Here is a 27,022-nt window from a genome sequence, read left to right as displayed (position 1 = left end):
AACTCCTTCATAGTGTCATATTGCTTTTCGGAGAATTATAAGTTCATAGTAGATGCAAAAGTATACTTATGTACAATATATTATGTTGAACATTGTTGCTCCTGGATGGATCACAGCAACCCAATTATGTTCAACACAGCTCCATGTCCTTGGTCATGGTGCCACAGCACTTAAAAGAATAAACTTCATCATTCTCAAAATTCTGACCCTTTGCTTTTTCATTAACAGCATTTACTTGTACTTTGACTTTCAATACTTAAGTACATTTAATATCAGAAAATTACTTTTGATACTTAAGTACAATAAATATCAGATCCTTTAAGACTTTTACTCAAGTAGTATTCTAATAGGTGACTTTTACTGGAGTCATTTTCCAGTAAGGTATCTTTACTTTTACTCAAGTGTGGCTTTTGGGTACTTTATACACCACTGCCGTTACCTGACCTCAACAGTTTGCTTCTTGCATTTGTACCCTCAGTGCAGTTGACTTATATGTAGTGATTTAAAGTCACTTTGACACAAATTCATTCCCAATATTTTGCATATTTCCTGCAGTTTATCCCACATTGACATACTTTCATGCAGCTTTCGTAACACTTTAGCAAAGATATGTTAATCTTGTGCATTTAAGTACTCATGATGAACCGGATATTTACGAGCTTGCTTCAAGCTCATGTGTTCACCCGAGAACACGACCCCACTCTGCTTTTCCAATGCCCGTACTCACAGCCGTCTCCGTCCGCCTCACATTGCGGTACACAAGCCAGCATGCTTTTCTGGCTATTCCAACCCACAATTCTTTGCGCAGGGGATATATGAGCAAGAGGGTCACAGTTCAAGGTGCCATGTTATAAAGATGTAATCCGTCCCAACTCAATGCATATTGCATGCAGTACGTCCTTTGTAAGGGCAGCTGCAGTACGTACTAAAAGTAAAAAGTACGTGATTTGGAACACAGCTCTAGTTGACTGAAGTCTCTGAGGGGGGGGAGAGGCCTGTCCGGAAAGGAAATGTGTATTAAATTAAAACGTCAGAACAAACAGCCACAAACCACCTCTGGCACAAAGGAAAGACTGTATTGATTGTGTCAAGTGAAGCAGTTGGTTTTCTGTTTTAAAAGAGTACAGGGGGTAAAAGTCAACAAAATACATTCATCCAGCTTCATTTACCAGAAGTTGACTTTATTGAAAGAGGCATGCCTTTAGGTCTTGGGACAGAAAACTGAGGCCGAATGATGTAAGAAAGGTTGAATCTTTGGAATAAAAACCCACTGAGACAGAAACTGGTCTATAATCTTGGTCATAATACCAGTCTTCATGCCACAATGCTGCTAAAACAGATATTGTTATGCTGCGCTGAATGAATCTGTGCTGGTTGAGGTGGCTGCAGCGACACCGTAGTGTGAAAAACGCCGAGCGCTCAGCAACATTCTTTGACCAGAGAGAACTACTTCTTCAACCACTCTGAAAAATGTCTGCGATTGATACAAATATACAATTCCAAACCATTGTTGTACAAACAATACGAGTACACAAAAGACCCCACTGCATGATCTACTGCAAGTAGACACTGAATGGATTTAAAGAGGAACAAAAACACACAATCCAGATTCAAGACTAAAGATAAACACAATTCTTTGTCTTACTCGCTGGACATATGAGATGATGATCAACAGTGTCATTTTATACGTTTTTGTACTTTGTTAGATTTTGTCGAAGGAGTCCATTATTGCAGTAATGACGAAGCTCTGAATAAACAGTTCTAATCATTTCCAATGTATTTTTTCTACATAGAATTCTATTATTTTTTTCAAATATTTTCTATTTCCCAGGTACACGTACACATATTAACTGTATCACGTTGTGAATGGATGGTGTTGGATTTTTATTTTCTCCTAGAACATTTGTTTGAAACAAAGACCGTTTTTGAAAGCGGTGTCTTCTGTGGAGGAATAATGGTGCGGTACAAAATATGTTGAACGTCACACTTTCCTTTCCCCTTATGCAACGTAATAATCCACTCCTGTGTAAATCCATTCGAAATCAGGCAAGAATGTGAACAGAAATCATAATATAGGCACTAATTATGAAGTATTTCTGTCCTGGTAAATTCATTTAGACAACAGCGGTATGATCTGTAACAAAATATATCTCTTGTAATATCTCAATTCAATATGTGAAATACCTGGACTAAAATAAAGGCGATGCACAACAGTTAACCGTTACAATGTGAGATGTTTTCCAACAGATGCAGAACTACGACTCTCCTAGCGGTGATATGAGACTTATCACAACTACTAAACCCTAAACAATCCCTAAATAGAACATGACAAACCATAACTAGCCTTTAGCATAACCACGTGAAAAAAATATATGGCGATAGAAACTCTTAAATACCCCTTCCCATTCTGAAAATATCTAATTATACCCAAAATATCCTTGATTTGCATCGTGTCCTGTGTCATTAGAACGTTTTTTTCTTACAATATATACACATCGGAAAGCATCACTAAATTAAGGCAAATTAAATACAGCATGAACAATTCTGGTTTTGGAGGTCAGGTCTGGAGAAGATGTGGAGCCCATTGATTGTGAGAAACTAGTGCGTTGTGGAAAAACCGCTTCGCCCAAAAGGCTTCCTAGAGAAGGTGCATTAAAAAGACTCCTGAGGTACCGCCATGACTCAACAGAAAAACACCAAAACAAATGTACATCTAACACACGAAGATATGTGGAAACACCAAAGTTCAAAGACAAAAGTCACCCACCTGTTTTGCCCAAAAGAAAGTTGTCATGTAACAGTTTGCATAAGAAGTTTGGATGTGTGACGATGTCGGCCTTGCTGCCGGTCGGCTCCGACAGTTAATCTTCAAATTACATTTTAATCCCGTTATTCAAAGGCTCGCCCTCCGAACGGGGGCAGAGGCAAATATGGTGTGTAATCCTACGGCGAAGAGGCAGCAACCCTCTGAGAAGCCACCTGAGTATTGAACAGAACCACACTGAGCAGTGACATTCAGAAGTTCAGATAAGTGGCTGATGATTGCTTCAAAAAGAGATGCTGCTGTTTTTTTGCTCAAATCTTTTCTCGACAGTCTTTGGTTGGTGGACCTGGAGCTCGATCTTAGGAGCATCATCGGCTGGTGCAGGCTTCAGCTAACAGCTCAAAGTTCACCCCTCCTTCTTGGCTGCCAAACAGAACTTTACAGAACCAGAAAAACAAATTGATTATCTTTGCTTAGGAAAAAATGTGCTATGATTTCTTTTTTTAAATAGTTGTATAAAACTAGGATCTGAGAGGTTTCGTCATCAAGTAGTGCCTGAAAAAGACCAGAAAACCATTGCTTTAAAAATAAGTCTTATAAGTCTTTCAGAGTTAAACTGGACTCTACTAGGACACGATCACTCTTCCATAGGAATGTATGATAAGATTGAGTGCTCTTGTGCGATAGCAGCCAGTTCTTTGAGGAACTCCGTGAAGAGGACGGTGGCGAAGACTTCTGTCCGATCCAGAGAGATGGCTTTGGGTTTCGGTGGCGGCGAGCTCTTCAACATCCTTCCCACCTCGCCGTGGGTGGAGCTTCTGCTTTTGTCTGAGAACATGAAGATTGAATGCGCAACAGTGACAAAATGAAAACAAATCACGTATGAGCAGGAACACACTCTGTGCCATGCATGAGCTGGAACTGAAGACATTTTGTAAACGTAATATATTCCCGTTACGGATTTCTCCATTTATAAATAATTGCTTTTGTACAAGAAAGGGGAGTACCCCTGGTGACCTACTGAGACATTTTCTTCATAGAAAATTCTGGCTCTTATCTTTCTGCAAACACACTTCAAACAAGTTTTTTTTTTTTTTGTAGTTCAAACACAGGCCTGACGCTGCAGGGTTGAGCTGAGACTGTTGCGCAACTGCAACATCACTTAAGAAAATCAAGTAGAATGTATTATGGTTCCCAACAGACGCGGCCGATAATGAATGCAGAAGCTGTTTTGAACTTGACCCATTTTGTAACGCCACATTTTTTGACATCGAGGAACTCAACAACAGTGCAGAGTTTATATTCTTGTCATCGAAAAACAATGAGAACAATGCTCACGCGATTAAGTTTCATCCCAAGCCAACTGTCGTACTGAAAATACATTATGAAATTGATGGCTGGGGGTCGAATTACATTTGTTTTCCAAAATCGGAACACTATTAATCACAGTTTACTGTAATATATAAATAAAAAAAGTCAAATACATTAGAAAATGTGTATTATTATCATGAGTGATGATAAAGATAAAGGTTGATTGGTGGTTGTATGCCAATATGGCCAAAAATGTGTCAGTGACACTGGAATTCCGTGTTCCTGAGATATTGCGTTCACGATTATGGACCAGCCAACGGATGACCAGCCTCTCTAATGTTCACTGATTCAAATATTATATATTGTTTGTTACATCCGTACAAACTATTCCTTTAAATGTTGGAGTGAAACCTGCTTGGATTTCACGTCTGAATTTAAAATGAATGTTTCGAATACTTTTCACGCATAACTCATACTGCTATAGATCTATGTGAGAACACAGATTCCAGCCATAACTGGTGTAGACACAAACATTCCAGATGTGGGCGCGTCTGTTCGTCACCTGCAGCTATGAAGGAAGACTCCCTGGCCAGCAGCCAGTGTTGGGCGGCAGTGATCAGCTCTGGAAAGTCTTTCCTGGTGGCAGCCTGCTCGTCTATCTGGTTCTTCACGGTGGCCAGGACCTGAAGAGAAACGGAGGATTACTGTGCATTCACATCTGCAGTGTTTGCACTGATGTAATTAAAGCTAGATCTAAGTTAGGTTGTGGTATTTTAGAAACTAAAACTGTTTTATTTGTTGAAATTCTCTTTACATCCCGATTTCAAATCAATAAATCAAATGAGCTGACAAAATAAAGCGATTAGGAATGCACTCTGCCTCTACATTCATTGTGCGTCACAGGAGCCTTCTACAAGCTGCTAGCTTGACAGCTGTGAGTACTAACAACAGCACCGTTCGTTGTTTACGCTTACAATGATCATTTTTGGCGAGAGGCCTGAAGGGAGGGGCTGTCAAGAGTTGCCAACTTGGCGACTTTCTCACTCGCTTTAGTGACTTCATGAGCTGGTGCTGCTCGTTCCTTTCATTGGAAGAGTTGGCAACACTGGGAGGCGTTTTCCGGTCGGATACTTTTAGTAATTCAGTGTACTCTTGCTGGTTTCTCCAATGTTACCGACCCGAGCTTTAATAAAACCAAGCAGCCTGATTGTATTGATGAAGGATCTCTTGTTCAGCAGGGAGAAAAAGAGGAAGCTGTCTTTACTTCATTTTGCTCAGATGACAAACTTTAAATCTCACTTTTGAAAGGTCAACTGCAAGTTTCAACATCTTTCAGCGACGCAGCCAAACCCAAATCATTTGCATTCCTTGTCTTCATTCTGTCGACTTGATGGTACACACGCCTCAAGGGAAGGAAGGGAAAGAAAAGCCTCACTCCTGCCTGCACATGCACGCACACACACGCACACACACACACATCGCATCCGTTTTACCTGGTAGAGGGAGCGAACGGTCGGCTGAAAGACCAAGTTGGTGTTGAGAAGGAAGGAGCGCAACAGGGGCTGAGGGTAGGCCGCCAACTGGGCCAGGATGCCCGTCAACAACAAGTTGACGTGAAGCGAGTTACTCTGCATGTTCTCCAGACGAGACATCAGCACACTGACAAATGGACCTGCAGGAAGAATAATCATGAACAGCATGTTAACATGCGGTTTTGGGGAGTAATGACACTGCTGTGAAGATCTCCCTTACACTTACCGGTAAAAGGTGCCGACTGCTTTCTTCCGCCACTTCCGCTGACAAACTTGGGCCCAAAGGGTGAATGCAGTTTCTCTGGCTCTGGTGTCTCAGCAGAGAAGGAGGTGAAATCCATCTCCTCCTCCTCATCCTCCTCTGCAGGCGTGACAGGCTTCTTCAACTCTCCATCAGGCTTCAGCTGCTTCCCACCTGCTTTAGTGTCCAACGTACGAATGAGCTCCTCATACTGAGCCAAAAGGTCGTCACCCGACTCGGCAGCTGTGGTGTTTTGGAGGTGGGAATTACAATCTGTCTGACCTTTGGCCTTTGTGTCCAAGGTATTTTTATCAGCAATCACAGAGGTTGGAAGTGTTAAACTGAGTCCGTTTTTTAGGGGAACTTCTGCGGATCCCGGTTGGGTTTCTTTCGATTCAGACCCGCTGGATTTGAGCTTACCGCTTTCAGCATCTCTGGTGTCTTTCTTGGCTACGAGATCGTACACCATGCCGTCGTCCTGGAACTCGTTTTCCTCAATATAGGAACCTTGTACAAGCATGACGGCTGTTTTCCTCATCTCCTGGATGTGCTTTGGGGGCTCCGCAAGAGGCCGCTGTGGACGTTTAGTCTCCGCAGCAGCCTCAGCGGTCTGCACCGGGCACGCGTCGTAGCTATCGTCCCACTCCAGCTCCAGCTGGGTGGTGGTGGAGGGCAGCTCTGTATTCGGCGGAGGGCGGGGCCGAGGCGCTAGCGGCTGCGGAACGCGCTTGAAAGCCATCTGGGTTTGCCTACTCTTCAGCCCCGGCTCCTCGAGGACGCCGGGCTGGTATTTCTCAGGAGGGGGGTCCTCGCCGTCGTACCGGGCTGACCAAACCTGGCAGGCCTGAATGCAGCTGCTGATGCTCAGGCGGGCGTCGTAGAGGTAATGCAGATAACTGACATCCAGGTAGATTTCTGAGCCGATGGTGCAGGAGTTACCGGAGCCATCGTCATCCTCTAAGAAGCGCTCCCTTTCCTCTGGAGGAGAAAGAACAGAATAGGAAATGTTGATAAAAGCTGACGTGCAGCGCCTCAGCGCAGCGTCCATGCGGAGCAGAACGAATGAGTTTGACAAGTAGCTACAGGGGGTAAAGTGATGTAATACAGCAGGAGATCTCACTATTTGATGGAATACTCATAAAATCCCTGTTATATGTCCCAGATAAATGTGCATCAACACCTTGCACTGTACTCAAAACCATGTTTGCACAGATTTAGTAAATGTAACTCTTTATTATTATTGGGTTTTAGCACTCTTACTGTGAATGACTTTCCATTTTCCTCCCGTCCGTCTGTTCAGTTTGTTTTGTCTGCACACCACTATTACTGAGGTTATAACATGCACTCGCTCAAATAGGGTGATGAACAGTAGAAGCTGCTGGACAAATTCACTTTGCAGCGGATTTGAAAGGAACGAAAACAAAAGGAAACATTTGTAAAAGAAGATCACAAAAACTGCTGAAAAGCAGTTATTCATTTAGGCTTTTCTACAGCACATCCAGTACATTAAGAAATCAAAAGCATTAAGTAGTGTATTCACAGCTGACAGCAGAGTGAATACCTTTTCAAGGCCTTAAAAAGGGTTGAAGGGCAACACACTATGTCACCCTGCTTCCCTTTGTAATTCAGCTAATGATTAGCTTTTTTTCGTGATAAGCTAATTTACTGCTTAAAATGATCCTTCCAGTGTCTTACAACTTGGGTCTTCTCTTTGTAGTTTTTGATTGCCCTACATTGTTTCGACAAACCAGTTGGCTTTTTTACAATCTGCATTATCTTATTGGACAGCAATGTCTCCATGTTCGGAGATGTAAGCAGTTACTTTGAGTACAATCTTATAATAACCCATTGAAATTATTAAATTAGCGAAAATGAGATCGAAGCTGTAAAAAAACAGACAAAAAAAAAAAAAAAGTGTCTTTTAACATGTCGTACTTCTTACCCGTGGCGCTGGTGTTGTTGGGAGTCTCTGCACCTTTGGAAAAGAGGATGGAGTCCAGCTGTCGGAGAGGCGGGGGGCTGTGATCGGGGGAGCAGCAGGACGGCGTTAATGCCAGGATCTTGGCTGCTGACACAGAGTAGCAGTCCCTCTCCCCAACAACACGCCTCTGACTCAACATCATGTGATTACAGGGGATCAGGTACCTGGGGAGGCAAAAAGGGAACGGATCCCGTTAGGAAAACCAGCGTGAGCAAGAAACACAAATCGGCACGGCGGGAGGTAGCGATGTAAAAAGCTCATCGTGTCGTAAACCAATTAGACGTATCCTGCTTCGTATCCTGCTTTCATAACAGGGATGAGTCTGCGTGTGTGCCACTCACCTCAATATGAGCTGCAGCATCACATCTTCACAGTATAAGCCAATGAGAGTGCGGAAAAGCGCCAGGGACACAGTGCCCAACTGCAGAGTCAAAGCACATGACAACAAATGAGGATTTTTACGCCACTGCTGAAACTTTGTCGGTTCGTCAAGAAACAGAAACTCATTGTAATGCTTTGCCGAGAGAAGGTCGAGGATTGAGAGGTTTTTGTTTTTTTATAACATGACTACTTGATGAGTTATTAAACTTCAAAGGTAAAAGCAAACAGGAAAATAGCTGAAATGTGGAATATTTGCGTGTTAGTCAATGTTTAATTTGGCTCAAGGTATGTTTGTTTATTTATTTTTTGAATTGCGCAAAATAAATAAACCAACTATCATTTTTCACCGAGTTGCAGGTGTGCCGAAGCTGACTGTCAGCAAACACTGGAGGACATTTACACAGTCTGTCTGTGTGTGTGTGTGTGTGTGTGTTTAAGACTAAACATGTACAGAGGTGTTGTTGGCAGTTGGCTGGGTTCGCTCTGTACCTGGAAAGGCGTGTTGATGCGGCTGACTAGAGTGTCTAAAATGTGGACGCTCTCATGTCGGTGCAGGAGGATGAAGGAGAGCAAAGTCTGCAGCAGCGCCGGCTCAGACACAGCCCTCAAGAAGAGGTCGAGGTATGCCGTGGTGGTCATCACCTCTTCCAGGGTCAACTTCACAGAGGAAGAAATCATCAGTCAGTCAGTTAGAATGTGTGTTTGTGCGGAACAATTGTCAGTGATGTTCCGAGAAGGAAGAAGAGTACCAACCTTGTGGAGAGCGGGTGCTAGGACAGGCACGAGGAATCCGTTGTAGATGTAGCTAACCAGCTGGTCTCTGATATCCGCGTGGGCCACCTGGGAACAGTCACACACCAAGTCAAGAGTGCAGTCAAGCAGAAGGTTGCAGCCATTTAACCGCGTGTGAATCACCCCTGTAACCGTGTAAGCTTGTAAATGTTTCACGTGGCAGAGAGCTTTGTGTGCGAGTGTGTGTGTCAGTCGCCACACGTTTTCACCTGAATTACAGCGTTGCAGAACTCCAGCGAGTTGAGAAACTGGACGAGGGACGGCATTTGGAGCCAGTCCTCTTTGTGCAGGCAGTGCCAGTCCGCACTGGGAACCTCCAGCTTCGTGGGCAGAGACGAGTACAGGCCGCTCAGCCCTGTGGCCAGAACCTGAGGAGGGAGAGAGAGAGAGAGACAAGTCAACATCACATAAAATGTGACCGTATTCTCGAATCGAGATACAGTCAATAGCTGATTTGGGTTTTCACTAATCCTGTAAAATGTGTTGACTTTAGCGATCCTCGGACTTTTCCTCTCGTGCCACCGGTTTTGAGTGAAACATTCTTGACAGCTATTGGATGGATTGTCATGCAATTTAAAATTTGGATCGCCACAGGATGATTTGCTATAACTTGGATTTTTGACTTTATATTTTAGCATCATCATCATCATCAAGACAAGATGGCGTTTTTGATTTATGACTAAATACCTGCTGAACTAAGAACATTCCTTCAGTGAACGGGTAAACATTACAGCTGCTAAACATCAGCATGTTAGCGTTGTCATTATGAAAGTGAATCGTGAAAAATATTTTTACCTGTACTTTACTGTAGAACAAAAAAACGCTGTGCCGCAAAGCATCATGTGATATATCATCATCATGCGAGTCTCATGAAAAATAACTTGACACACAGTGATAACAGAGAGAATATTATGGAATTCATTAAACATTAATGAGGCAGTGTTTAGCATAAACAGTACATCTTTGACTGGCAGCTTTACTGTCGGCTTCACACAACAGATTTATAAATGTGTGACTGCTCACTGCAATTCAAAATACTTTTGTAAATCATTTCTTCTTTTGCATTGTGATAATGCAATGCAGATGTAAACACAGCACTGCAGCAGCCTTCAGTACAGATCAGCCAGCCAGCTCCTCCTCAAACAGCATACATATGGATTCATACCTCCGACAGGTCAGCTCTATAAACATATTTGAGCAGCGGTTACATTTTATCGCCAATAATTTCCCTTTCATAATCATCATGATGTGGTAATTAGGTCACTAATTAATTCCGTAATGTCAGCAGGCTTTCCATGTAACAAATGATCAGTATTAACATGTCTTTTCTGAGAGGTGTTCAAGTATTTACAGGATTTAAAAAAAACAGAGTCTATTGCAGAGTAATTACACTGTAAGATGATGCATCATTAGTGTTGCATTGATGTATACATCCTCCATAGGATTATCCTTGTCGCCTGCCAGCGGAACCAATTAAATTCAGTCGTCGCTTGTTAAACTGGCATCACATCAAAAGCTATTTCTCATTGCGATGTCTGCAGCCGTGGGTAAATGGCATTATTTACGTGGGATTATCTTGCAACCGTGCCTTAATCTTATGAATGCCAGACATTCGTAACACTCAATGAGATGGTTTAACCTCGCTTCAAGTGGCTCCATGAATTCATCTGCATATTTATTTGCCCGATTATGACGCCGAAGGGTCACTGGAGTCTGGGATGATTGTTTGAGTAGCTGTCAGATAATAAGAGTCAACATTTCCTCACACATAAAGGTTGAGTTAAGTAAATCAAAAACAGAGGGGCTCAGTCAGAGGAGATTCACAGGTACTAAAATCCACCAGGTGAATGACAGCAAGAAGAAAAGGTAAAGGTAATTTGCCAGAGGGACAAACCGGACAGAAGTAGGTATTCTCTGCGATGTGTTTGGCCACTCGCTCGTTCTCAGCAGACAACGACATGATGAGCAGCAGTGCATCTCTGGCTTGCTGGCCCACTGTGCCCTCCCTGTGGATGAAGGGGATGAGCAGGGAGAAGATGAGGAAGTTGGTGGCTCCCTGGTCTTCGCTGGTGTGGAAAAACAGCTCCAGGATTGAGGGGTCCTTCGCCAGAACGCAGCACAGCTGGTTGAGCAGCAGCACCAGCTCGGCTTCGACCTGTGGCGCCGCCGTGCCCGAGCAGGACGACAGCAGCATCATGAGAGGCCGCAGGATGGGCTTGTGATGCAGCAGGGGCTGGCGCGCCTGGCCCACCAGCATCTCGTACATCTTCAGCTGCTCCAGCTTCATGTCGTCGGTGAACTCCCGGCGGAGGCTCCACACGAAGAGACGCTCCATCACGTTCTCCATCACCACGAACTCCAGGATGGGGCCCATGGCGCCGACCTGGCCGCTCTCTTCCTCCATCAGCAGGAACAGCATGTGCTCCACATAGTTCTGCACCGCGCTCGCCTCGTCTCCGGGGATGGTGCCGAAACGAGGGCCGCCACTTGAGCCGGCGCCGAGGTTGATGACACCGAGGGAGGGCAGGGTGGAGCTGCTGCGCAGGGGATCATGCTTTTCTAGGATCTTCACCACCTAGAATAAGAGATGAGAAGAATGTTACGCAACGGAACACATTGTAACCCCATATCATTTGATTTGCATGCAAGAAGAACAGCTTTGCAGTTCTCAACATTTGCAGCTAACTTTGCAAAGAATACGCTATTATGCTTTGGATATCATAAAGGCATTCAATTCGAAAGAAACAAAGCCATAGCTTGTAGAATTAGATTGTTTTTTAAAAAGCGCTAAGGGATAAGGACGTTTTTGGTGGAAGGTTTTAAAAAAAAAAAAAACACACAAGTTTTGCAAAAAAAAATCAATAAATTCACTCAATGATGAGGCCAGGTTTCCGTGGGTTAATATGCTTTTTGTGGCGGTCGACTCTTGGATTGGAGACGTGTGCTAAAGTGACACTTTCTGTGAAACCACTGCCTTCTTCCCGACAGGTTAATCATCAACAATAATGGGGTGTAAACAGACCGGCAGCACAGTACAGATAAACTCAGTTTGGTAGCACACAGTGAAACAGTCCTTTGTGTATCCAGTCCCTCCCTTGTGTGTTGGCTGCGTGGAAACCAGAGGCACAATAATGGAGCCAGTGTCCCCGGCCTGATACTGCAGCCATGACAATAACTGGTTGTGCACAAGAGGGCTGGGCATGGCTGATGGAAACAAGAGAACAGAGTTTGCACAGCCCTTTGGGGCCCAGTGGGATCAGTCCAGTTCAAGCTCTCTGACCAAGGAAGGATTGTTCTTACTGGACACATATATATACGCACTATACATATATATATTGATTGCTTCTCGACGGCTCTCAACATTGCGATGCCTGAGCTGGTAGCACATGGCTAACGGTGCTAACAGTGCAAACTACAGTGACAGTGCTGGCAGAGCTAACAGTGTTTACGTGAGGGGGAACCGGAGGGTGGGAGCTACACTTACGAGTACGCTGTCGGTCAGAGCTTTAATATAGCAACAAACAACTATTTGACGTCTCAGCCGGCACTATGTAGAGAGCTGTTGAGAGGCAATATTTACTCTGAATTGAGTATAGAGAACCTTAAAGGTTGGTTGACCGATGAGGCCTAGAATATGTGTATTATAAGCAAAGTAGCTGTTAGTAGGCCTAAAGCACTCATTTTTGGTTACTTGGGCCAGAATAGTATCTCCAGTTCAGGGATCTGAAAGTGTTAGAATTGAACACTTTGTTTCAGATGTAATCATCACAAGCCACAACTGGCAGTATCAATCTAAACAGGGAAATTGAAAGTATTTGCCACATCCTCATTACCAGAAGTGTGGTGCCCTTGAGCAAGGCCCTTTCCGCTCCAGTGGAGCCTTTCAGACTAGTACTGGGGAGTTTCCAGGTGTAAATCTGTTAAACTCTGTATGTCTTCAGTGAAACTTCCCAGAATAATTAAAGGTTAGAAAAACACACCTACTGAAGTGAGAGTTCAGTTTTGATCTGTGGCATGTGTTTAACCCGAACCTGTACTTTAAAATACACTGGTATATAGAATTTAGCATTTAGCGTTTAAAAAGAAAAACACTTTGTCATCACTCTTAAATTTGCTGATGCAGGTGTCTTTCCTTAAAGCTATTGGACTTTTATCATTAGTCAGCTTATACAGTACACATGAGTGTTTTGATGCATATCTTGTGAATTATTAATACAAGACGACATATGCAGCGTCAAATTCCGGCAGTGCTCTGAATTACCAATTTTTTAAAAAAGGTGTTAACATTGAAATATAATCCCAAATATTATTCTGAGAATTGGGATGAAAAGATTGAATAAAAAACAAATATGTTTTAAACTTTTATCACGCTTAATATATATGTGCTTTTATTCCAGTTGACAGAAGCCCAAAAAGGAAATGAAACCACCAGAAAGCAAATTCACCTGAGGGACGGGAGCTTCGACAAGTCTAATTGAACTGAACTCGGACGTCTGAAGATGGTTTTAAATGTACACTGGATGGGGGTGTTTCCACATGGAACTGTCCACGCCACTAAACAGAAACTCATTCATATTAAAATGTGGAATGTAAACCTGGAATGTAAGGAGCCAGGGCAATTGTTCCTCGTCACTACGGCTCTTCACCGTCATAAGTAAGAGATTGTTGGCAGCCACAGCAACGCAACGATCACTTTGCATGTCACAACAAACACAATGAGCTCAGTGAGGCCTGGAGGGCGGCAGATAAGACACAGCAAATGAACATAAACCTAATCTGCCAATGAAACAGACAGAGCTTCTTACAGAGGGACAAGGCCAGTACTACTTACGACATGTTACTCGCATTTCAAGGTTTTCCGAACTGAAACCAAAGTCAAGAGCACTCTTATCGCTCGACAGATAAGCCGAGCATGGAAATAAGACTCAGCAGGAGTGAAATGGTGCCGCCAGTTTGCCGAAAGCAAAACAAGCTTTAATCTGAACAGGGAGTTCTCATTCATAGTCAGGCCGGGACTGGTGAAGAAATGAGTGAAACCGTACAAATATTTTAAAAACACGAATCCCAGACAGACATTTTGCATGAGTAAAAAAAAACAGCTACAATGGTTCGCTTACCATCATGTTCAGTGCCAAGTCTGTCACTGGTCTGGACTCTACTGACAAGCCTGCTAAAGCTTCCTACCCACTTCAACAGGTTTGTATTCAAAACAATAGGCTGACTTACAGCACAGTTCGTCTACATCAATCTGAATTCACCAACTACAATAACAGATACAGCCAGCACAATGCATGTACAATTCATTTATTCCAACAAAACTAGATAGAACCAAAAAGTTTAGCGACTGGATACAAGATGACACTGTTCACTGAAGATTTCACTCTCAGTGTTTGTGTCCTGAAGGTTTAACGTTTCTACATCACACTTTTTGTGAGTGGTTCAATATGCAAGTTGTGATTCAGCTGATTAATTTAAAAACAGCCTTCTGCTGCACAAACTCTTCTTCACTACCTCACCGACCGTAGAAACTGACTCCAGAGCCGTTCCCCGCAGCACTAAACTGCACTTATGGCCAGTGGAACATTGGCAGCGGGGAGGCGGCCTGTCTCAGACGTTTGGCTCTTTGCAGCAGCATGTGTCCCTGTTCACCCCTGTGGGTCCTGGCAGCCAGTGAGGCCTCTACTACTCCTCCCACACTGAGATGAACAAAACGTTACACAGAATGACACTGGCCAGACACAAAGGGGTTAGAAAAGTGTGTTGGCAACTAAGTGTTAGCTGCTTTAATGTCTGCATTGGTGTGTCAGTGTGTGGGGCCTGACCCTTTGTGGGTGAACAGATAAATTAAGCTGAATTCTACTGTGGCTTTATTACATTTGACACCAGATACGCTCGGAGGGATTAGCTGGGCTTTAAGCTGCAGGGGTCTTGATTTAGTGCTGGCGTTTACCTGAGACCAGTGGTTCTTGAACACAATCATGCAGGTCTCTGGATCCACCCCTTTTAAGACCAGAGACTGCCCATCTGGGTTTCCATTGGCAACCATGGAGGCCATCACGGTGACCGGATCATGCGTGGGTTAAACCATGTCAGAGGCAGAAGGGGGACATTCCTGACTGCTTACTGGTGCAACCATAACCACAGGAGGAAGCATCATCACAGAGGACCTGAGGATGCAGGAAAGAAAAAGCAGATAGGATTATACACAGAGCTCACAAAAGGTTGATTCATAAAATAGCAGCACAGACGCACTGATATGACTGGAGATTGTAGTGCGTTTCTCTCCCTCTGCATGGCTAGACAGCAGCTATGACAGGTATGCAGGAGAGAGAACAATAACAGGCAAAGGCCAATGACCAGAGGAGAGGAGAGACGCATCTCGCTCCACTTTGGCTGCCGGCCGCACTCTGTACTTTCGGACTGAGATGTCAAATTGTTTTTGGACTACCTAAGACGCCCAAAGTGGATTCCTGCAGGCCCCCTGACATCACTCATTGCAGAAACATTTTTTGACATCAGAAGGCGAACGGCGACTGGGTGTGAACAACTCTGGCTGAATGTGGAGAGTCAGAGAGAGGAAAATATAACATATTTATGCAAATCAGGTCTGCTTTGGTTGTCTGCATAAAAAAAATATTATTTTAGTTTAAAATCGCCTGAGGGCAGCTTTGCAGACCAGTTCCAACACTCACATTGGCACCATGGAAATTTGGAAGATGCCCACTTTTTACCCCAGAAAGGAACTATTTGATTGCTTCCCTTGGAGAGGACATTCCTGGAAAGATTGACTCTGCTAAATGAGACAGAAGTTTTTTTTGACACCACTTGGAACAGACTGGATAATGTGAGGATAAAAAAAAAAATCATCGAGGTTTCCATTAACACACCTGCACTTCAAGAGGAAGGATGTTAGGATGTGCCTTATCTGCCCGTGTTTCCTCGGCTTACAGACAGTGAATGTTTTCATCTGCCATCACCAGAACTAGAAATTATATCACATGTATATATACATAAATCACAGTTCAACGGATTTTACACATAATCTCTCCAAGGAGATTAAGAGTCTTCAGGCTTGCAACTTAGTCGACTAATCGATTTAATCGACAGATCTGTAAAACAGAGTTTCTCCACAAAGGATCACTCAAAAGCACCACTTTAAATGTTGTGTTTACAAGAGCTCATAGGTTTCTTGGAAATAAGTCATTCAGCATGAAAAAAAGCATTAAAAACTACTGACGAAATCAGAAAAGACCAAAGCTAATGCTAACAGTTGCTAATTATCACCAAACACTGTTGCAGATATTAGGTCACAAACCAAAGAATCAGACAAATATCATTTAGATTTGTCCAAAACCTGACGATTGCGCGAGAGCGAATGACGTCAGATCAACAAAACCACTGGGATTCATCCTCTGGGCAACATGAATATCTGAACCAAATTCCAAAGCAATACATCCAACAGATGTTGAGACATTTCACTCAAAGCCACATGGTGGTCATAGTAGGCGTCATCCTCAGGGTACCATGACTGTCTTCACAAAACTCCATCTAAACCCACCCAACTGATTTCTAATTCTGGATGAAAGAGGTGGCCCCAACGGCTGACCAACACCCCTGGAGCCGAGCCGCTGGCGATACTATAAAGGACACGATATGGTGCACGTCTGTCCGTCTCTGAACACGAACACAGCACCGGGACAGAGTTAAACACTCACACAACACAACGCAGGATCAACTGAAAAACACGCAGCAGCTGCATGCCACAACACCGAATCTGAGCCTCTAGCTCCTGCCCCTAAATGTGCCTCTCAACCAATCACAGCTCAACCCCTTCTTTTTGAATCCACTTTGCCCCAGTGAGGCAGAAACATCCCCACCAAGTTCAGGCACAACAAGGCACATCGTCAAAACTTTCACCATCTGCTTTCAGTTAGAAGAGAGGTGGTTGGATTCTTGAGAAGGAATGTGTGTGTGTGTGTGTTCTCATACCTTTGCTGAACCATCTTTAAGAGGGACGCGTCGCCAAGCAGACTAGGAGCTCATTCTTGATCTGTTGTCACAAAAAAAAAAAAGAGGGATGAAGACATGTCAAAGAGAGGAGCAGGAAGTGAGTATGCGTGCGAGAGGCTAGGCATGGTGGGAAGTGACTGGACATGAGTAAGCTCCTCCGAAACGCTTCTTGGACGGAGATGGAGAGGGAGGAGGTTTCAAAGGGGGAGGGAGGGGAGAGCAGGAGGGGGGAGGGAGGAAAAAGAGGAAAAATATGGTGAGAGAAAGCGTAGAGAGAAGGAGGAGGCGCAAGAAAAATGACAGCGACAGTGTTTTACGTGCATACAAAGTTTAGAATGAACCAATGTTTCTGCAGGATTTCAACATCACTATCAAACCCTCATGACGCCTCCGTCGTGGCAGAAAAACACTATTGTCTCTTCCAATTAGTGTTGTGATGTAATTGGCATCCTTCACTACAGTGCGAGGCCAACTGCCCTCTCCAGCAGTTACACCGAGCCATCGTGCGAAATCCTGTCACGTAATGCAGCAGCCGCAAAACTCTCACAATCTAGTTTAAAATCACACGTACATTAAAACATAACGATCATATAAACTCTGAAGTTGCTGGTTTTTTTGGACGGTAAGAATCGAAAAACGTTTGCCTGATATCACACAGAACGATCCATTCTTTACACTCAGTTTCCAGTCGACTCAAAACCGGTGGAGTGGGCCGATTCTGAAAGGTCTGGACCCCGCCGATAACAAATGTGGGTTTCTTGGAAAGCATGCAATCTTTCATAAAAGCGTGACGTCGCGTAAACAGAGAGTGCGAGGGAGACAGATGGAGATGTGTGCGTGTGTGGGCGAGTGTGTTAAAAAGGAGAGTCATCAAACACTCATTGCGTTTTGCAGGCTGGTTTTGTGCCTCTCGATGGGACTCGCACTTGCAGTTTTTCTCCAAGCAGCACAGTACAGACATGGAGATCGACATTGTATTCAATGTAACTCACAGGGACTCACTGTTCTTTTCATTTTAAGTTCGCCGTCTTGTTCAGGACACTTAGACGTGTTAATCGGTGGAGCTCAGAAACTCCAACCATGTGATTAAAGGCTGAACCGCTCTACTAACTCGGATACAGCATCAAGCAAATCAATTTACCACAACTAGGACTAAGTGCCGGCATCTTAAAACACTCCGAAGAATCCAACGAGGGTCTGAAATATGCAACAAAGGCCGAAGATTAAAATATGCTTTTTCAACTAACCCAGTGAAAGGGCCTGCTAATGAAAGTCATGACCTACATCGTGCTCCCATTTACAGTACCTGCTGTCATGTTGTCACAGTTACCCAGAAGCCACTGCTCTACTTGCTCAAAATAACCTGACATACAGTAGAGCCAGAAATGGGACGCGCAGAGCACATGCTAAAATATAGGGTGTTAAAAATACATAATTCGTTCTTGAGAGCCGAATGTTGACATGAGAATGCAGGCTTGCATATTTGTTTACAGTCTCAAACTGCCGGCGCAGCAGTGTCATTGCGACACAAGCCTCCGCCGGATTCTCATATCGCTTTGGCGCACGAATTATATTCCTCTCTTCTTCTTTTAACTTGTTTTTCACTCTGTGATGTCGGGCCGTGATTGAAGGTCTCACAAGCAAAGTATTCAGTCACACCAACAGTTAGAAACGCAGTTCTTTTTACTGCCATTTGTTTGTAAGGTGACGTGTTTTTGAAGTATGAGTCGATGCCCCCATTTATTCCTGCAAAGTAGTATTTTTTTGGCTCATTCTTATTAACAAGAGACTAGATAACAGCCATGAATGAAATTGTTACAGAATATCCATTTTTGCTGGACCATGTCATGCCTTTCCAACTGTGAATTGTTGCATCGGTTTAAGTCATTATTTATAAATCGCTACACAGATACAGCTGGAAACAAAGGCCATGTCCACACTACTCAGTTTCCATTTTAAAACGCACGTTTTGCTACGTTTACACCGAGCGTCCACACCCGCGTTCGCTACTTGATTGGTTCTTAGCAGTCACGACGTGTCCTTCCCTGATTCGTCACACTCATATCACGTGACCCTTACCCGGAAGCTCACAAACAACATTGATTACCGATTGACTATCAGGTTAATTGAACATGCACAACTGATTACAGGTGTTGCTGACCTTGTTGTCTTTACTAGCAGCTGTTGTTCAGTTGAAGTCTGCATCATTACGGAGGAAGCAGCTGTTATTGGAGCGATTAGCGAGCGGCGTGACCAGCGGCGTTATCAGCCCTACGGAGCGGACGTCTGAAGTCACGGTTAGCGGCTTTGAGGAGGGTGTTGGACACAAAACGGAGGACTTTCCTGTCCTTATTAATGCTTATTTTGTTCTGCACATCTATTGTGAAGTCCATAGGTAAAATGTAAAGGAACAAAACAGTGATTGCTCTCCAGTAGGACAGATAGTTAAGCCACCAGCAGAGCTACGAGTGAGAACAGACAACGAAACCGAGAGGGAACGAGTGAGAGACGGGCGTTGACCACATTTATGGACCAATAATCTAGTAAACCTTTACGTGCAAGTGTTGATTTTAAAGTAAATGTGATGTGTGAGAGAGAGATAGAGCAAGACCTGCAGCGTTTAACTGACGTTTAGTCTGAAAAATAAAACTTCGAAAACTTTCCACGAACTGTGTCTGTTTGAGTTCATAGAGGAAGACCTTAAGTATCAAACACGACCTTTTCATTTTAACGAAGCAATGTCACGGGGCATGATGGCGGTAGAGTGAGGAGGGTGAAGTTACACAAAGACACACAAGGCAAAGCCTGATCGTGACAAGCAACCAATCGACTTCCTGTTTACATCGACACCCACGTGCATGCCCAGTGTACGTGAAGAGTCATGTGATATTTGTGTGTTGGCGCGTTAGTATGGACGGAGATCAATTCGAAAACGATGCTGAAACACCGTGTGGACGGAGATCGTTTTTGGTTGAAAACTCCGTTTTGATGCAGCAAAGGGAGCAACGGGCTCTCGTCTGTTCACTCCCAAGGTAAACATGAGGACAAAGTGAGAACAATTGTGTTGCACCTCAGTGCTTTGCAAAGAAACGAAAGAAGAGATAAAAGCCCAGGGCTGAAAGGAGCAAACAGGGTAAAAAGAAAAAGAAAAAGGAGAGAAATGCACGCCTCAAGGGGTTTTGTCAGTTTTTTTCTGATCTGGTTTCGGGTATTGTCAGCTTTCTGTCTTCCCAGGCGTCATCTGGACAAATAGTTTAGAGGCAGGACACACCCTTTACTCAGAATAAAGATCATATTTCTTGCAAAACAGGACATTTAAACCTCAATTCCAGAGACTTTAGAGAGGAGATATTCAAAAAGACATTGTGTCTGCGAGGCGTTTTGGGTGCTCGATGGCGGAACAGAAGAAAAGTCTGACTTTTTCGAGTCGAACCAGCCTTATTACATAATTGACAGTGAGGTGGCCGCCATGGCAACACAGTGACAGACAGGCCCATTAAAGTGATAGTAGCTGATGAAATATTTAAGGGCTACTGCTGAAGACAGTGCCTGGTCTAACAATGTATAGTCAGCCATTCAACAACACAACAAAGGGACACAAGGACATCTCAAACAACAATCTAATCATTGTAATTGTTGCCGTTAAATGTCAAAAAGAATAATCAAAAGTATTCATTTGAAATAGTTCCATTTATTTATGTTATTATTTTGGGGGCCTACTGTAAAAAGAAGTAGAAGGAAAAGAAAATCAATGTTTTGATAATTTTCCTATAAACTTCACTCCATCATACTGTTCCACATATGAAGTATCAGGTGCTGAATAATGACTGTAAATAACTCATGAGACTGTGATTATGTAGGCAGATAGTGTTGCTCCGTGCTGCATGCCTGCAGATTCTCACATGCACATGAATACAACAGCCAACACCCTGTTGGCCGTTGTATTCATCTCCAAACTGGTTTCAGAAACAGGCTGCTGGTACCATAATGCTCAGTGATCACAAGGGGTGAAACATTAACATATTCAAACACACGCAGGTGCTTCGTGAAGCTGGGAGAAGAAGAAGGGGGAGGTAGCAGTACCAAACACCCAGAGGGGGAAAATACACCGTTCAAAAAACTGAGCTCAATAGAAGAAGAAGATAATCACCCATATAAGCCAACAAGAGGATAAAAGAGCCCTTATACCCTTTTGATAAAAATCAAAGAGTTCACAAACAGCAACTCTCTTGAAAGAGAGTTCAGCCTACAATAGAGAGACAGGCTTTTCCTGTAGACAGACACACCTGTGAATGTACATTATGCTAAATGCTAATATTAGCATAGCAACAGTCTCCCAGCATATCGATGTTTAGGACATTTAATGTTTGCCTTGTTCACTTAGTTTAGCGTGTCAGCGTGCTAACGTTAGCTAATTAGCATTAAACACAAAGTGCAGGTGACGCTGATGGGAATGCAATTAGTTTTGCAGGAATAATACAACAAAGACATTTAGACCTGCCGATGACGCAAGGTCGGAAAGTCCGGGATCACAAAAGGTATTACAATTTGTCCTAGAGTACGTGAACGTGTGTATCAAATTTCCCGGCAATCCAGCTAACAGTTGTCGAGACATTTTACTCAGAAACACGTCAGCCTTAAGGTTGGCGCTAGAGGAAAAGTCGGTGGATCACCAAAGTCATTAGAATTAGAAAGATGCAGCATGTCTGTGAAGTTCAGAGAGGTTTCCCAGAGAGATGAGAGCGAGCTGCACAACTGCACTCATGCAATTAGCCAACTGGATGAAAAGAGGGTTCAAACAGCCATTGATATGCAGCTAACTAAAGAATAAATAGTTAAGGGAATACAGAACATATGAAAAAGCCTGCCAGGCTCATCAGGGTCAAATATTAGTTTGGGTGTGGAAACCTGTTTTCCTGTGTCGAACCGGTTTTCCCTGTTTTCGTTCTTTTAAGACTCTTTATCGCTTTTAAAACAACTTCTACAATATGATGTTTCTCATATATTTTCATGGCAAAGTAGATGCAAACTAATGTACTTGCTGGTGGCACTTTGTAAAAACACTGGCCTCTTAGACTTTGTGCACAACTATGTTTTACTTTATGTCAGTGACGACAGCAACAGAAGTAGTTCAAACTGACTCAGTGATGATCTCTATTCTTTTCCCTCGAAATAGAAGCTTTTTTAAAAAGACAACACAGAGTGTGCCAGGACAATGAGGCTGATTCTTCGTACTAAGCTGGGACACAGATTAGCCAACAAATAAGCCAATATGTACTTTAACTGAACAACAGAATAGACCACGCTGGCGTCTGTATGTTTTTTTTTAATGGAGCTAAAGTTTGAGCGTCGTTAGCCGAAACTAGCATAGGCTTAGAAGCACGGGGAGAACAGCTCCCATTTAGCATGCACTGGGCTGTAGCTGTGTAAATATATTCTGCTGTGATTTCAGTCTGCCTTTTAATTCTTGGACAATTTGATGTTTTTCTTGGAGGCTAAATTTAGCTCCGTGTTTGGTGTCAAAATGCCGACGTGAATTGTATCCTTCATCACCGACACGCCTCATAACACAGAAGACAGACCCGTTTCTCTCCTTGAAGCACAAACATGTGTTCACTTTCCCATCTTTCATTACATTTTCTTCCCTCTGCATACATTTTTCTCTTCGTGGACATTTTGGGATTCTTTGTCGACCTTTTTCAATCGTTGGAAAACCTCTTTTCGGGCTGTTGCCTCTCCTGTCTACCTGTTGTGATAGTTTTAATGTCGGTACACAGACAACTTTCTATCTCACAATTTCGACCATGGGGATGGTTTTATTTTCAAGTCTACCTTTTAATTATTTTTCAAAAAAAACCTTTTTGTTATTTTTTTTGCTGGCGGATTCGCGGGCCACATAAAATGACGTGGCGGGCCGGATTCGGTCCGCGGGCCTTGAGTTTGACACATGTGCTCTAAAATGTCAAAACTATGCGTACAAACACCTGCAAAGCTTACTTATTAACACATACCCAATTTGTTTAATCAGCACACTTTTATTTAAGCTAAGCTAGGCTATTTACCTCCCGGCTGTAGCTTTACACCATCAACACAGACATGAGGGGGATATCAACCTTCCCACCAAACTCAAAAAGAAAGAAAATGTTGAACTATTTAAATGGAATAAAAGAGGTTAAATAAAAAGCCAATGGTGATATTATAGGCTGAGCCGCTGAGAAATACTGCCAGTCGCTATCGCCACATAGCTTTCATGCCGTCTGTTACTTCTCAGGGTCAGCGTGGGGCTAATCCCAAACAGGGGACAAAGCTGAGCTGGCTGTGTCTGTGTTGGGAAATGTTAACACACACACACACCTGCTGGTATGGTGACGGCAGCACCTGTTCCATCTAAATTTCCCACAGGTTCTGGCAAACGCATCATGTATTAAACAAAGGAACTGTCCCGTTGGCCTCTTTTTTTGCAATAACTACAATAAAACACCAGTTAACTTTCTAACAAGCAAGGTGAAGCAAATCCAATTGCAATCACAAACTTGAACCTGTACATCTAATGACATTAGCGTGACACTTATTCACAGACGAGCATGCTGCGATGGAGACTCAGAGATCCTGTTTGTGAAGATCTTGGTTGATCAGTCTGAAAACTGATGTCAACCAAACAGAATTCCCACTAAATGAGATTTGAATCCCCTCTGAACATCACTGGTAATCATACAGATGACCGATTAGCCACACGTTACTCAGAAATGTGTAACATCTTAAACTTCCCTTGCATTCTTTGCTGCATGTCAGTATTCATGTCCAACCGGTTTCAGACATCGTTATGAAAAATAATGGGAAGATTTGTAGGGATTTACATTATCTTTTTTTTTTTACTGTGGTCTCTGGAGTGGAACTGATTCAGAGGCAGCCAGAGACCTGCGACATGTAACCGATTATGTACACAACAGAGATCAGACGGTGCAAATATAAACAAGTTCTCTCTATGAAACAGTGAATAAGTGCAGCTTTGTCAAACACAACAGCAAAATCACACTAACTTGCTTCCGTACAAATCATGAAAACCTCACAATTTCACATTCTTTAAAAATGACGACATTTACAAATACCCTGATATATTTACATCCCTTCCCCCTGAGAGCTGCACAGTTCAGAGTGCAGAAGAAAAAGAAAGAAAAGCACGAGGAGCACTTCTAAGACCACGGCAGCCACATTTGATGATGACATGCAGAAGTTTGTGGAGGACACTCGTTCTCAAATTAAAGACCAAAATAGTTTCAGGAGGAGATGGCTCAGTTGTTATCATGTGACCCAAGGATGGACTCTCTGAAAAACAAGGCTGTTTGTTGAGGGAGGCAGTGGATTTGAAAGTGACCATCTCCAGAGCAACTGTTCAAAATATACAATGTTATGATAACAGCTAATAATTGCTAATAACAGCAAAATAAATAACTACTTATGTGAGAAAAGAATTACCTGATTAGTCAATAATTTCAGGAGTTAATTGCAGCCCCAAGAAATATCCTTCTGTTTACCAGCTTTTGAAATATCCAGCTAACTTACAAACACACAAGGTGGAAATATAACTTCCCTTTAGCTGAGGGATACATGGATGAAACAGAGAGAGGGAAAAACCTGAACAACAAACAGTCATGTTTGACATCATCATCCCCCCCCCCCCCCCCCCCCCATGGCCTCAAACGCTCAGTTTCCATCAGCTGACTGTGGGTCACATTGATTTGGCAGGAGGGAAGAGAGCACCTGTAAAGCAGCGACACTCACACGGGATGGCCAGCCATGAAATATTAATGCTGTTTGCTGTGTAACTCAACACCGGCTGCTTTCTGCCTCCCTCACAGTGAACATCCGAGGCCAAAGCTCATTAGGAGCCCGAAAGGTGAATCCGAATCAGGACAGGTAGGCTACACGTCAGACTCCTGCTCTTTGTGGCTGTAAAATAACTTCTTCTTTTTTTTGGAGATGATAAACAACAGCGCGTGGATAAAATACAGGAAAGACGCTGCAAGTTTACGCAAGATTAAGAAACTAGATATATTTGTAAACATGTAACTAAGCTGCGACTTGAAGATGCAGAACTTGTGAGCTATGATTAGAGACAGGGCGGGTCCACTTCGTCTCTATGGTGAGGACACAACAGGGAGGCAAAGTGGACACGGCAGGGTGTTTTACTTATTTCACTTTAGAAGGATGCACTAGTGGTCCTTTTTCACTGGGAATCCCCCAGTAAACCCAGCAGTGACCTCCGGTTGCCCTGAAACCCGACCCTTCAACCCACCCGCACATGTCAATCACAGAACTGTCAAATAAAACACGCACATGGACGAACAACACCAGCAATGTCCCTGCCGTGTTATCATATAACATGTGAGATAAAGCTACACTACTTTTTCCTTCTTTCTTTCTTTGTCTCTTACCGTCGGACGGATCCTCTCCGGTTTTTGTAAAGAGCGCGCAGCAGTTTGAACGTCGTCGACCAGCAGGTTTCACCTCAAACACACTCCCGGTGTTTCTTCTCAGGAATAAATAGCAGAGTCGCTTCTTGTCACAGCTCCATAATGTCCCCCTTTCATTCCAGCACGCGGAGTTATTATACGTGTAATCGAGCTACTTAACCTGGTCCGCGGCGCGCGCACATAAACACACACACACACATAGGTGAAATCGCATTAATCCTCATTTTCAACGCTCCTCCCACTGAGACACAACAGGCCCACATCCACTGGAGGAGTGTTAGTTCCCCTCGTGAGGAATGAACCTGGGAGAAATTATGAATAATAACAGTAATAATAGCTCACTGTAAAGTGTAAATAATATTTGGGTTAAAACGTTGACAAGGTTAATCCATTTAAATGTGAGGCAACACCCCTCTGAATAAAAACAGATTGCATATTGCAGTTGAAACCTTAATTTGGATGCAGAATCTCATTGCTGTACTTTATAAACTCAGCCTAATCCTAATGATCTGTAAGCAGGTACAGAAAACATGGTTAATTGTATCAAGACGCGATCAAAATAACAGATATGATTCGAAAATTCAGATTTCTACAGTATGTCACCACCTGCTGGACAAGAAGGGGAGGTACAAGGGCAGGATGAATCAAATCTATATGTGACAAATTCGTCTCATTTGCCTCTGTGTCTTATTGGTACAAATATCTCTTATTCCCAGCCAAGTTGATCCATAAATTAAGACATTGCTTATTTTGTCCATGTTGACATGATATGTAATCAGCGTGACATTATTCAGTGGAGTTGTGACAAAGGTTGATGTAGGCTATGCTTGACTGATGGATATTTTAAGTTGCAATTCAAGCAGTTACAAGTAATTCCATGGACACAATTCCCGAGTATTCCTCCGTGGTGATTTCTATTAACTGAAAATCTTGGCACTGGTTCAAATGAAAGAGACATTTTTTTTTTTGTCAGATTATAAAGATGCCCAGGCCTATGGTGACATCTAGTGGAAATGCATTTAGATACCACAGTGTAGAAATACTCTGTTACAAGGAAAAGTCCTGCAATCATAATGTTACGAACGAAAATAAATGTAGCGGAGTAAAAAGTACATTATTTCCCTCTGACAGGAAAGACATTTCCAAAGACATTTAGAGTGGAGAGATATTCAAAAGCTGCACGAAGGAACTACAGTACACTAGTAGCAGGAGTGGGTTGATCCTGCTCTGACATGTGTACATTCCCACGCGGAAGAGTGACCGTGTGGCCCGTTGGGGTCCTGACGGTGAGTGGCACCACCTCCGCCCACCGCGGGGCAGAGACACACCGAAACATCCGGTGGTCGGGACAGTAACCCATGCTTCATCGACCGTGGAGGCAGATGAACCAGCAACACGTTGAATCAAGGATTCATGGTGTCATTTGTTTTTCTTCTCCATTGTTTTAAACCGCGATGGCCGAAGCCCGGCGTGAAGATGAGGAAGAGGGGGCGCGCCGAGATCAGCGGGACGTCCGGCTCAGAAGCCAGGCAACAG

The 27,022-nt window shown here is 43.4% G+C and overlaps 1 protein-coding gene across 2 annotated transcripts; it reads right to left on the bottom strand.

Moving 5' to 3' along the window:
• Positions 1–1,170: 1,170 nt before the first annotated feature.
• fhip1aa (FHF complex subunit HOOK interacting protein 1Aa) lies at positions 1,171–25,642 on the bottom strand. Of its 2 annotated transcripts, none has more exons than XM_079279054.1 (13): positions 25,448–25,642; positions 16,992–17,052; positions 14,953–15,169; positions 10,897–11,577; positions 9,212–9,370; positions 8,964–9,050; positions 8,700–8,867; positions 8,171–8,250; positions 7,791–7,993; positions 5,834–6,826; positions 5,569–5,747; positions 4,638–4,758; positions 1,171–3,592 (listed from the first exon to the last, which is right to left on the bottom strand). In XM_079279054.1, the coding sequence occupies exons 3-13, from the start codon at positions 15,055–15,057 to the stop codon at positions 3,402–3,404; spliced, it is 2,967 nt and encodes a 988-aa protein (XP_079135180.1). In that variant the 5' UTR covers positions 15,058–15,169; positions 16,992–17,052; positions 25,448–25,642; the 3' UTR covers positions 1,171–3,401. The 2 variants fall into 2 exon arrangements, with proteins under 2 accessions (XP_079135180.1, XP_079135181.1); XM_079279055.1 differs by having other exon boundaries at positions 9,221–9,370.
• Between the last annotated feature and the right edge of the window lie 1,380 nt (positions 25,643–27,022).

This window comes from Melanostigma gelatinosum (genome assembly GCF_949748355.1).
Source record: "Melanostigma gelatinosum genome assembly, chromosome: 11".
NCBI classification, from domain to species: domain Eukaryota; kingdom Metazoa; phylum Chordata; class Actinopteri; order Perciformes; family Zoarcidae; genus Melanostigma; species Melanostigma gelatinosum.
This window is presented reverse-complemented; position numbering and strand designations above follow the sequence as displayed.